General features: G+C 50.8%; 1 protein-coding gene across 6 annotated transcripts in view; it reads left to right on the forward strand.

Annotated features, from left to right (window-relative positions):
- SAMD11 (sterile alpha motif domain containing 11) overlaps positions 1 to 12,878 on the forward strand; it is a 134,708-nt gene that overhangs the window by 60,539 nt on the left and 61,291 nt on the right. For all 6 annotated transcript variants that reach the window (XM_054175766.1, XM_054175767.1, XM_054175770.1 and 3 more), the window contains exon 5: positions 10,989 to 11,113. In XM_054175766.1, coding sequence (XP_054031741.1) covers positions 10,989 to 11,113 — 125 coding nt within the window. The remainder of the gene's footprint in view (positions 1 to 10,988; positions 11,114 to 12,878) is intronic.

Genomic DNA, 12,878 nt, shown 5'->3' on the forward strand with positions numbered 1-12,878 from the left:
GTTTTCCTTTTAATGGCTCCCATAAAAAGCTCATTATTCCCTTCACATAGTTGCTGGCTGATTTACATGCTGGTCCTCTCCCTGGGTGTGTGCTCCAGTTTGGGTAGCCCTGAGCCACGCTGTCTGCCTGGTGCTAAACGACTCTGCCAAGAGCCTGGTGGTGACACTGGTTTGATCCAGGCACCAGAAGCTTGGCTTTTGGGGAGGTGGTGAGGAGAAGGAAGTTGATAGAGAAGAAGGGAAGAAAACCAAAGCATTTCTGCAGGTCCTGGCAACTTTGTCATCTCCCTGGAGGTGCAAAGTCCCCTGGCATTCAAAGTGCTCTTGGCTTTGGGAAGGGCAACAAAGCTGGTGAAGGGTCTGGAGAGCAGATCTCATGAGGAGCAGCTGAAGGGTCTGGAGAACAAAGCTGATGAGGAGCAGCTGAGGGGTCTGAAGGACAAAGCTTATGAGGAACAGCTGAGGGGTCTGAAGGACAAAGCTTATGAGGAGCAGCTGAAGGTTGTGGAGAACAAATCTTATGAGGAGCAGCTGAAGGAAGTGGGGTTGTTTAGCCTGGAGAAAAGGAGGCTGAGGGGAGACTTCGCTCTACAGCTCTCTGAAAGGAGGTTGGAGCAAGGTAGGTGTTGGTCTCTTTTTCCCAAGTAAATAGCAATGGGATGAGAGGAAATGGCCTCAGGTTGCACCAGGGGAGGCTTAGGTTGGAGACTGGGGAAAATTTCAGTTCTGCAGGAGTGGTCAGGCATTGGAACAGGCTGCCCTGGGAGGTGGTGGAGTCCCCATCCCTGGAGGTGTTCAAACCTGTGGATGTGGTCAGTGGGCATGGTGGTGTTGGGTTGATGGTTGCACCCTGTGATCTCAGAGGTCTTCTCTAACTGCAACAGTTCTGTGATTCCATCATCATTCCTGGTGTGTCCACCTGGCCAGGCAGGTTCCTGGCTGGAATGGGTGCAGAAGGAAGTCACTGCAGAGTAAACAGTGGCTGTGGATCTGTTAAGCTGAGCAGGGGCTACCACTGAAACAGGCTCTTGAGGTGGACTGCTGTGCAGTCAGGCTGAGAGCGAGGAAGGAGCAGGATCCCCATTTGCGCTCCTCAGGGTGACCCAGGAGGAGGCATGGGGCGCACACCTTTGCTGCTCTCCCCTTGCCCTACCTCAATCAATGTCCTTGTCTCTTCTTCCTTCTGCCAGCCCTGACATTCCTCCTTTTGCATATTGGATTTCTTGTTCTTTATGGTGGGGAGGGGCAGGGGGTCGGGCCAGGCTGATGGCAGCTGTATTGATCAGGAGAATTTAATATCATCTCTGCACTTACTGTGTGATCGTTAAGGGGATGCAGAGCCAGGGAAACATAGTTAAAAAGAAATATTTTTGTTCAGTTTTATTTCTTCCCCTGCTGCATTTCTGAGGCTCTCACTCTCTTCCAGACCTGGCACCAGCCTCCTGCTTTGCCTGCCTGCCTGCCTTTTGCACCGGGTTTCCCCCAGTTTACCTTTGATTTGATTTGATTAGATGAAGAATTAGGGAAAGGCTTTACCCCAGTTTGGTGCTAAATTAATTCACCATTTCCTCAGCTAACTGTCTTGCAGTTTTCTGTGCCTGCTGAGAATATCACTCCCTCTCTTTTAGCTCAGATATATCTGGAACTCCTATTGCTGAAGTACCAGGTTGCTTCTTGGTGTCTAATGCCTCCCACTCACACGGTGCCCCTGTTCATCCCTCTGTGTGTGTGTGTGTGGAGAACAGCAGCACAAAGTGGTTAACTGCCATGCCAGCAAAGTCTGGCCAGGAAATTGGAGCAGAAAAACAACAGCTTGAGTTTCAAATTCATGCTAAATATTCTAACCACTGGAGCTGGAGCAGCCTTGCTGGGTGGTGGTGTTTTTTTGTGGGTACTGCTGAGTGGTGCTGCACCACAGGTGAAATACCTCCTCTGCAGAGTGAGCTGCTCTTCTGTATGCCTGGCACTGAGCACTGGAAGGTTGCTGTCTGTGATTTTGCAGCTCAGGGGCACGGGCAGAGGTGCCAGCAGGATGGCCAATCTCTAAGAGGCATGCAGGGCTCACTCTGGCTCAGCCTGTGAGGAGGATGGGGCACGGCATTTGTGCCGAGGTCAGTGTTGCTGCCGCCTCCTTATTTTGCAGCAGACAGGGCGGGGGGGGGGGGGAAGGCAGCCACTCTTGAACATAATTTTGGCCAAATTTTCTCCTTCCCCTCTCCCTCCCCCTCTCTGCAGTCACTCTTTGCAGTCACTTTGAGCAGCGTGGTGCAAGAGGCACCGGAGCCTGCGGGCGCCTGGCTGCCTCTGCTAGATGCAGAGACTCTGACACTGATTTATATTTTGGTTAATTGTCTCCATCCATTAGCCTCCTCATCCTTCTCCTTGTTAAAGATGCAGTTGCTGCTAATGTCTGTAAATGAAACACATTTAAAAGGTACTGCTCCCAGTCTGGATCCGGCTTGGGTTCACCAGCAGTGGAAGTTGTCACCTCCCGAGGGTCTCGAGGGTGGCACAGCTCCACTCAGGTGTGCTACAGGGGCAGGGCAGCTCAGGCTTTTGGCAGCATCTCTCTGCTTACCAGCACTTCAGGGGCCAAGGGACTGAGGTGTCTGCCCCATTTGTCTGGTCTCCTCTGGAAGTCACTGTGCAGGATGTGCTGGCAGGGCTGGCTCCGGAGGCAGGCTGGGGAAGTGACTCTCTGCAGGTGGAAGGGATGAGGTTGGTTGTTGGATATCCGAAACTGAGGAGGGGTGACTGAAGTGAGGGTTCAAATTCTGGTCAGTGTGAGGACCAGAGGACAAGACAAGACCAGAAGGGGCCTTGCAGCAATGACTTCTGGCTTCAAACACTGTCAGTCAGAGGCTTATGGTGCAGATGTTGCTCAAAAAAAAACCCCCAGATGATTGTTCCCAGAAGTCAGTCACAGAGGATTGCTGTATGTCTGCTCGCCACAGCTCCCCTGGAAGGGCTTGCTCCTGATTCATTTGTGCATCCCAAGGGATGGCCACAGTTAGCAAACCTGACAGTTCAGTGGCAGTCCCTGTGATAGACTTCTTCCTTGAGCCCAGGTGGTGGCTCATAGCCAGACCAGATGATGATGCTCCTGCAGCCTGTGCCAGAGATGCCAGCGCCGCTGTTGAGCTGCTGTCCTGCAGGTGCTTCTGTGTGGACTCCACCAGTGAGTCAATGCATGGCTGTGGCATCTTGTCCCAGGCAGACACCACCAGCTGCTGTGACTGCCTCTCCCTCCTGAGTGCCTTTTCCTGGCAGCAGCTATCAAATGACCACTGGTGGACCATTATACTGCCATTACAGAAAGTCTCATCAGAGCAACCAGCTTTTGGAGGAGACAGAGGGACCCAGTTAGTTCCATTAAACATAGACAGTGCAGCAATCAAAACATTCATGGAGACATTAGCAAGGTGGTTGTGTTTTCCTCCAGTGGTAATTTTTGCAGCCATTAGTTATTAGTGCATCAAATTGCTGCTTTGCAGAGCAGGCTTCTCAGAGCATTGGGATGTGACAGGGAATTCTGGACCATCAGAGCTGCAGACTTACCCATGCTGTCCTGACCACGCTCCCAGGTGGCTGCACCAATGTTCATTGGGTTTGGGGGTGAGGCTTTGGGACCAGCAAGGCTTTTTGTTGTTGGCTCCCAGACCTGGCATGGAACCTACAGCACAAACCTCCTGTGCTGTGCTGCACTTTGCTGTGCTTGCCACTGTGACAGGTCAGGTGTTGGCAGACAGCTTCCAAGGACAGGTGGCCATTAGGTTAGAGAGCAGCTTCCTTTTTGTGTAGCATCCAGGTAAAGGAATCATTTGAACTTAGAGCTTTGCAGCTGCTGCTTGCAGCATGCTTGGCCTGAGTTGTGGTGCATCAGTGAGCTGCTGGCTTGGCTGTGGCTTAGGCAGAACCCTTCCCACAGCTTTCCTGCACCCCTGGTAAGTGGATCTGCTGCTCCTGTGCCTTCTTTTCAGGAGGATTTGAAAATTGCCCAAGCCATGATAATATCCAGCCACTTGGCCAGCTGTTGTCTTTGGCAGCAGGACAGAGCCCAGTGGCAGAACAGGAATCCTGTTGGATGGAAAGCAGCTTGCAAAAGCCTAGGACCTTCTTTTCAGTGGATAAACCAGCAGGGCAAAGGCTCCAGGACAGATGATGCATGGCATCTCTGGTGGGATGCCTGCTTCTCCAGTGCTGTGTGCAGCACAGAATCCAACAAGCACACATCCCCACTGCCAGCTTTACTCCTTGTTGAATTGCCTCCCTCATGAGGCTCATGACAAGGTCTGTGGCACTTGCAGCTGTTCTCAAAGCTGCAGACTGGGCCTGGAGGGCTACAGTGCTGCTGAGTAGCTGCTACCTTTCATAGAATGGCTTGAGTTGGACCTTAAAGATAATCAAGTTTCAGCCCCTCTACCATTGGCCCAGGTTGCTCAAAAGCCTCCTCCAGCCTGGTCTTAAACACTTCCAGGGGTGAGGCTTCAACCACTGAAGCTTATTTCTTAGCAGGAGGGACATCTTGGTGAAGATGGGATCTCGCTTCTTTATCAGCAGTCATCACACACTTCTTTGCCACATGAGAGCCTTTTGGTGTTTTAGCCTTTTACTCCCCTCCACAGCTGCTCACTGATGTTGCCAAAGCAGGACAGTGGATTGAAAGAGAGAATGAGAGCAGCAGCACATCAGCTGTGAGAGAGAGCAGCAACAGAGGCTTATCTTCACTAGACATGTTTAGATTCATTGCTCAGACAGAGGGCAGGGTGGATGTTAGCCTTGGGGATGCAGGGTAAATGTGCACTGGGGTTTGAAGTGGAGGCTCTTGTAGTGTTGCAAGCTCTTTTCTAAGACTTTGCCACCAAAATAGCAAAATACCTGAAGAAAATGCCTTGTGGTCAGGGCTTCCATCACCCTGAGCCAGGTATCAGAACCACCACAGGATGCCAGGCTGGAAGGGTCCCCTAGGATCATCTGCTCCGACCTGTCTAGGTGATAGCGGAGTTGCACTGAGCTGGCCCAGCCCCCTGGCAAGCTGAGGCTTAAAACCATCCACTGTAGGGGAATCCACTGCTTCCCTTGGGAGATGATTCCAATGTCTCCCTACTCTCATGGTGAGGAATGTTCAGGTAGATCTCATGGGGACTGTCAGTAGCACTGAGTGACACTTCCCAGCTTGAAAGCAAATGGGCTGTGGCCAGCCAGCCACATGCCCTCAAATCCCAGAATCCCAATGGGACAGGGGTTGGAAGGGACCTCTGGAGATCACCTAGTCCAACCCTCTGCTAAAGCAGGTTCCCCTGACAGTGAGAACTCCCATGTTCTACCCTTCATTTCACTGCCAGAGCAGAACTTGCTGCTCCGAGACGGAAGTGCCTCAGAAGATGTTCCCCAGCTGCCTGGAAGCATACCTGTGTTACTGCAGGTCCCCCAACCATTAATTACCAAACCCCATGCAAACTGGATGTTGCCATGGCAACCTGCAGCCCTACAGAAGGCTATTTGTCTCCTCCTTGACCTTTCAGGAGATCTGTATCTTGCTCAAGCCCCCTTCTCTCTAATCCGGTTTTTAAAATATAATATTATGCTCCTGGAAGGGCTCAGACCTCTAATCTGATTGTGTGTGCATGTGGCACTGCAGGGCCCAGCCCTGCCTGCATTAGCAGCCACCCAGCACAGCCTGGGAGGCAAGACAAAGGAAGAGCCAGAGCTTGACTCTGCCCTGCTGGGGCTGCAAGCGAGCACCTGGGTGGAATTAGTGGCTTCAGCACACGCATGGGGGAATCTCTGCCTGCGGAGGACTGGTCTTCTCCAGGCTCCTTCATGCAGGCTCCTTGCCACTGAGGTCATGCAGGAGTTGTGCCTCTGCTGGCATGTGTCCTGAGAAGGGCAGCGAGGCTGGGGAGAGGTCTGGAGCACAGCCCTGTGAGGAGAGAATAGAATAGAATAGAATAAACCAGGTTGGAAGAGACCTTCAAGATCATTGAGTCCAACCTATTATCCAACACCACCTAATCAACTAAACCATGCAACATAGAATACATAGAATAGACCAGGTTGGAAGAGACCTTCAAGATCATTGAGTCCAACCTGTTATCCAACACCACCTAATCAACTAAACCATGCAGCATAGAATACATAGAATAGACCAGGTTGGAAGAGACCTTCAAGATCATCGAGTCCAACCTATTATCCAACACCACCTAATCAACTAAACCATGCAACATAGAATACACAGAATAGACCAGGTTGGAAGAGACCTTCAAGATCATTGAGTCCAACCCATCAACCAATCCAACACCACCTAATTGACTAACCCATGGCACCAAGCACCCCATCAAGTCTCCTTCTGAACACCTCCAGTGATGGTGACTCCACCACCTCCCCAGGCAGCCCATTCCAATGGGCAATCACTCTGTGTAGAATTTCCTCCTAACCTCCAGCCTAAACCTCCCCTGGCACAACTTGAGACTGTGTCCTCTTGTTCTGGTGCTGCTTGCCTGGGAGAAGAGCCCAACCTCCACCTGTCCACAACCTCCCTTCAGGTAGTTGTAGAGAGCAAGAGTTGTAGAGAGGGTGAGGGAGCTGGGGTTGCTTAGCCTGGAGAAGAGGAGGCTCAGGGGAGACCACATTGCTCTCTTCAGGGAGGTGGTGGAGTCACCGTCCCTAGAGGTGTTCAAGAGGGGATTGGATGTGGCACTTGGAGCCATGGTTTAGTTGTCAGGAGGTGTTGGGTGATAGGTTGGACTTGATAATCTCTGAGGCCTTTTCCACCCTTATTGATTCTATGATTGCCTTGTCCCTGCCTTCAGTTGTGAGTTAGTTGCTGTGCCAGACCAAGCAGCCAGGTGTTAGGTACAACCACATAGAAGTGTTGAGGTTGGAAGAGACCTTGGAGATTGTCGAGTCCAACCACTCACCTGGAGCTCCCAATCTCACCACTACCCCTAAACCATGTCCCTCAGCACCACAACCATGTTGGGGAAACCAGTATACACAAAATGCATGTTCTGGAGCTTGACCTGAGCTCCTGCAAGCTTGGGCAGCCTTCTGTTTGTTCTATTCCCTGTAAGGGAAGGATCTTCAGTGATAGAATCAAGGAATGGTGGGGTTTGGAAGGGTCCTCTGTGATCACCTAGGCACAGAATCACAGTTTTAGGGTTTGGAAGGGACCTCAAAAGATCACCTAGAGCAGGATCCCCTAGAGTAAATCACACAGGAGTGTGTGATTTAAGATCATCTAAAGCAGGATCCCCTAGAGTAAATCATCCAGGTGGGTTTGGAATGCCTCTGGAGAGACTCTCTGAGCAGCCTGTTCCAGTGCTCTGCCCCCCTCTAAGTGAAGAGTTTTTTCCTTCTGTGTGTATGGAACCTCCTGTGTGCCAGTTCTGTTGGCAAGAATGTCTGCAGAGCAGAATGGCAGCTGTGCAGTGAGAGCTGCTGTGCTTGGCCTGCACCAAGTGTCTCTGGAGTCACGGAGTTAGGATGGGTGTTGAGGATGGAGCACTCTCTGTAAGAGAAGTGGTGGGTTCAGGAGACATTAGAAGCTAGGAAATGATCCTCCAACCCTCCTGCTAAGGCAGGGTCACCCAGAGCAGGTTGCCCAGGGTCACAATGTCCAGGTGGGTTTGGAATCTCTGCAGGGAAGGAGACTCCACAGAGTCCCTTACAAGTGTGTCCCTTATTAAAGGGTCCTCAGAGCGTCTGGCTGTAGCTGTGTGGAGCTACATTTGCTGGGGTCAGTTGGGCATTAAAAAATGCAGGAGGTCTTCACCTCTGCAGGAAGGTAGCTCAGCTTCTCCTGAGCAGCTCTGCTTCACATCCCCTCTCTGTTTTCTCCTGCTAAGACTGAGCTGCAGCTCGGAGCCCTTTGTGCCGCGTGTAGGACAAGGCTGGAACGGCAAAGCAACCTCTGCTTCAAACCTCCCATGCACTCAGGCAGAGAGAACAACTCTTGGGGCCAGTTTGATGTGTTAAAAGCTGTCTCAGCCTGTTTGCTTTATCCCTGTAGTCTTTTGGGGTGTTTTTTTTCCCCTCCCTTTTCCTCTGAATGTCACCTTGGTGTTCAGTTTGCCTTCTGCAGAAGTATTCCAGCAAAGTCATGTTTTCCTGGGATCCTGCCTGGTTGTGTGGGTAGACTTGAGTTGGATTCAAAGCCTGTGGAGCACCTCTCAGCCCCGTGGTATCTGCTCATGAGTAGAGCCATGACTTGCTAATGCACCTTTGTGTGAAGGATGAATTTCACGTTCAAGGCCTGTGAAATCTCTTGAGCACACAGGGTTTCGGTGGGAAGGAAAACAGCGCTTCTGGCAGGGTGACGTTTCCTTCCACCTAGGGCCCCTGGCTTTAGCTCTGGTGGGCTGTGTCTGGGTGCTCTCCACTCACTCCTGTGGTTTGCAGAATGAAGTGAAGTCAGGGAGCTGCCCTGCTCCTCAGCAGGAAAGAGAGGCAGCGGCAGGTTGAGTGGTGGGCGCAACAATTCCTTCTCCCAGCTCTCTTAACCTGTTTACACATCAGAGGTGCTCTGGGCTCGATTGGGATGCAAGGCACTGTGCAAATGCAAAGATGTAATTATCCCATTTTTCTCTTCCTACTCCCTGCCTTTCTCCCTCTGCACTCCTGGCTCCTCTCCTCCGCCCTTTCCCCGGCGTTGTGCTGATGGCAGCGTTTATCTGCATTTGTCCTCTGTCCCTGACATCCAGTTATTGATTGGCATGATTAAAAAGAACTGATAATCACTTCACATTAATCCCATAAATGACTTAAGACACCAAAATGTTTGCATAATGCATCTTAAAGGTGGCAGCTAAAAGAGGATAAGACCCAAAACTGCTTGGCACAGGAGAAATGGGCTTCCCACTCACCTGTGGGCTTGCTTAAGTAATTAGCCTTCTGCTTGCATAAGGAGGAATCTGAACTGGTTTAGCGGAGGAAGATGCACTGGGTGCTCAGAGGCTTTGGGATCCCAGCATCCTGGCTCAGTGGTTGGGTTGGGTGGGGTGTGTGTGTGTGGGGGGAAGCAGCAGGGAAGATGCCAGCAGCTGCTGAAATGAGAGTCTGGGTTTGTCTGCTCGCATCTTGTGAAAATCTGGAGCCAGACGGCCGCTGAAAGTACCTCTGTCTAAAGACTTTCTGTCATAAACTTATCTGATTAGCAGGGAGCTAGACGACAGATTAGCCCTGCTCCTGCACCAGGGATGGGCTCTCTGCAGCATCTGAGCAGATCTGCTCCTGGGGCTGGTGCTGGGAGCCAGGAGGTGGGGGGGTGCAGCAGGTGGGGAGGAGGTGGGGGCGGATAAGAGGGGGGATATTTAAAGGAAGATCATTGCTAGGTAATTCTGCAGCTAATGCACCCTCTGGGTAGTTCTGCTGGTCCCAGGTGAGGACACTGAGGTGGTGGTGGTGGTGGTGGTGGTCACGAGCTGTGTGTCCCCACAGCACAGAGTGGGTGCTCTTGTCACGTGAGTAGAGGTTGGGAGGGATGGGGATAGGAGTAGAGGCTGTGGCTGTGGGAAGGGAGGGCAAGGTGTCTGATACCTGCTATTTATTTGTGAGTGTCTCCAGTTCTCCTGGCTGTCATCTTCCATTTGGAAAGAGGGGGAGGAAGGAAAATTGCCACATTCAGCTTGGGGCAAGCACCTTGTCCTAGAAGGATGTAGTGCCAACAAAAGGCAGAGGGATTCCAGCACTTCATTCAGCCTGGTGTCAATGTTTTCAGCTTGTTCTCCCTCTTCAGTGTTTGTATCTCCTTTATTCAGAAATGTTTTGCAAGTGGAGAAAGGGTTTGCAAGCAAAAAACATTTGCCAGCTGAACTGCAGTATCTGCTACAGTCAATGTCTATTTTGTGTTCTCCGTCTTCAGAGAAGAAAGAGGTAAAGGGGGGAAAAAAAAAGACTAAACTTAGCCTACTTAGCAGCAAAGCTGCTGCCAGGGTAGCAGGCAAAATAATGCTGAACTGCTCCTCAGGGGAGACCTTACTGCTCTCTACAACTACCTGAAGGGAGGTTGTGGGCAGGTGGGGGTTGGTCTCTTCTCCCAGGCAAGCAGCACCAGAACAAGAGGCCACAGTCTCAAGCTGTGCCAGGGGAAGCTTAGGCCTGAGGTGAGGAAGAAATTCTCCCAGAAAAAGAGATTGGCCCTTGGAATGTGCTGCCCAGGGAGGTGGTGGAGTCCCCATCACTGGAAGTGTCTAAGAGGAGCCTGGATGAGGCACTTGGTGCCATGGTTTAGTTGCTTAGATGGTGTTGGGTGATAGGTTGGACTTGATCTCGAAGGTCTTTTCCATCCTGGTTAATTCTATTCTATTCTAATGGATTCTCTTTTCCCCAGAAGGAAGAGAGCATTGTTTCAGGATCTCTTAGAGTGCAGAGCTGAAAATGAGTTTTGTTAGTAAGCATCTGTCCCCTCAGCTCTGAGCCATGCTGCTGCTGCTGCTGGTGGCTTTGTCTTGAAGGAAAAAGAAAAACCCAGAGAAAACTATGACTCAAGTGAATAAAAGGGACTCTTGTGGTCCAGCAGTGATGGAATGGGGAAAAAACTTCACACTTGTTGTTCAAGAATAGAAGGGGTGGCAACTGATTGAAAACTATCAGTTCCTTCAGTTCAAGTTTCCTATTAATTCTGGAGCAGAATCTGCCAATTCCTACACTTTCAGTTTTTCCATCTGAGATGCAAGTCCTGGCCCACGCAAGTTATATCTGGCAAAACTGAAAATCAGGAGCTGTGGCAGCTGCAGAGCCCTTTGATGGGAAATGAGAGCACTGTTTGGGAAGTGCTTAGCTCCCCAAAACTAGAGGAGGTTACCTAGGAACCCGGTGGGTAGGAGGTGTTGGGGGGTGGGGTGGGGGAATTGTCGCTTGAAATACAGCTGCGTCGGGGGGCAAACAAAAGAATCCTGTGCATGCACACACACACACACACAAATGCATCAGTGGTGTGGTGGCAAATAGGATTTCCTTAACTTGGTGCTTTTTCTGCTCTGTTGCAGCCGTGATAACGACCTCTCCACTATCATCTCCAACCTGCATCAGAGCCGGCAGCTCGTTATGCCAGAGACCCAGAGCCGCTGTGAATTCAAGAGGAGCAGCGTCGACGTGGGCTTGGGAGCAGCAGGTAAGCAGCTGGAGCAGGTCCTGCTGGTTTGGGTTTGTTGAGTTCTCTCCTCTCTCTTTTGCTTCCCTCACCAATTTGTTGTGTTCTCAGCAGTTTGTTGGCTTTGTGGTGTTTTTTCCCCCCCGCCTCTCTGCCTGGTGGCGTTGCGCTCTCTTTGGGGCGAGCTCGACGAAGGCTTTTAATATTCTGTCTGAAAGATGAACATGGAAAGGATTTCATGGTGATGTTGAAAGTCCTTTGGAGATCTCAGCCCTCTGTTGTTCCCCAATCTAGTGGTCTGTGTTAAACCGCTGGCAAAGGAGCTTGCGCCAGCAGAGAAGTGAAATGTCCCCGGGGTTGGTGTCAAGCGAAGCAGAAAGGCCTTGCAGAGAGCATGGTTTGATTTGTAATTTCATTAATCAGAGGTTCCCTGTGCTGCCTCTCTGCCTGCCAGCTCCTTTGTGAGCAGCCTGATTGTTTGGATTTGTTAGTGCTACCTGGCTTGCCTTTTTTTCCTGGAGGGATTCATCTGATTTCAAGTGAATGTGGCGAAGTCAGAAACGCTTCTCTTGGCTCTGCCCCTCTGGATGTCAGTAAGGGAGGTATGGGAGAGGATGCTTTGGGGATAGGCAGCAGTCAACAAGTGAGGCACTGGTAGTAAAGTGGAGATCTGTTTGCAGCATCTGTGATTTGCTACTGATTGTAAATGACAGCTGAGGAGAAGCTGGGAGTTAGGCTCATGATCCCTGTCCTTCCAAAGCAGAGGTGGCTTCTCTCTCTCTCCCTGCACGTTACTTGATAGAGGCCTTCCTGAAGATCCTTCCTTTGGTGGGTGTTACAGATGGCTCCAGGTGAAAGTTTCTGGTCACATCTATAACAGTGGGTTTGTTCATCTATTCTTCTAAGTCATTCTGTTAACTGTGTGACTTAACCCTGAACCTGAAGGTAACACAGCAGCATCTCTGGGAGGGTCTTTGGGAGGATGTTCAGTGCCATGACAGGTTTGGCTTTTGCATGAGGTTTGACCCCACTCCAGTGGGGTTCCTCCTGCCTGCAGTGAAACTTGCTGTGACTGCTTTGGCAGTAAAATGGTTCAGCCCCTCATGGGTTGTGTTGTGGTGAGCTGGGGAATTATGGTCTGTCTGTAAAGCAGCAGCCATGGCAGCTCCCAGTCTTGGCTTTCACAGCTGACTCTCCATATTCTCTTCATTAATCCAACCCTGCAGCTCCTTTTCCTGCACAGCTCTGAGCCAAACTGGCCAGAGAGGTGTTTTTTTATATGAGTCTGTATGTCTCAGCTGACCCTGGGTGTCAAAATGGTTTTTAGTGTTGTTTTGCTTTGTAGAGAAACTGCTGGGCTTGATCAGCGTGGCTGAAAGCCTTTGAGAATCCATAGCATTCCAGAAATTCATCCCCACCAGTGTTAAGCAGTAGAAAAGGTTAGATGTAGAAGTCCTTGTTCTTACTTGCTGGAATTTCAGTTTGAGGTTCTCTGGTTAGCTTCCCAACCATAAAAACCCACTAAGAAACACAAAACATAGGCACTGCAGACGTGGAGTAGCAGTGAGGCCACCAGTGCTTGGCTGTGACCTCAGTGGAAGTCTGAGCAATGATAATGGAGAGGCCACCACACAACTGGCAGAGATTTGATCAAGCACTGGGACAGGCTGCCCAGAGAGATGGTGGAGTCACCACCCCTGAAGGTGTTCAAAGCATGTTCAAAACTGAGGAGAAAGTTCTTCCCAGAGAGAGTTGTTGGCTTTTGGGATGTGCTGCCCAGGGAGGT

The sequence above is a fragment of the Dryobates pubescens genome, chromosome 33, assembly GCF_014839835.1.
Source record: "Dryobates pubescens isolate bDryPub1 chromosome 33, bDryPub1.pri, whole genome shotgun sequence".
In the NCBI taxonomy this organism is placed as follows: Eukaryota; Metazoa; Chordata; class Aves; order Piciformes; family Picidae; genus Dryobates; species Dryobates pubescens.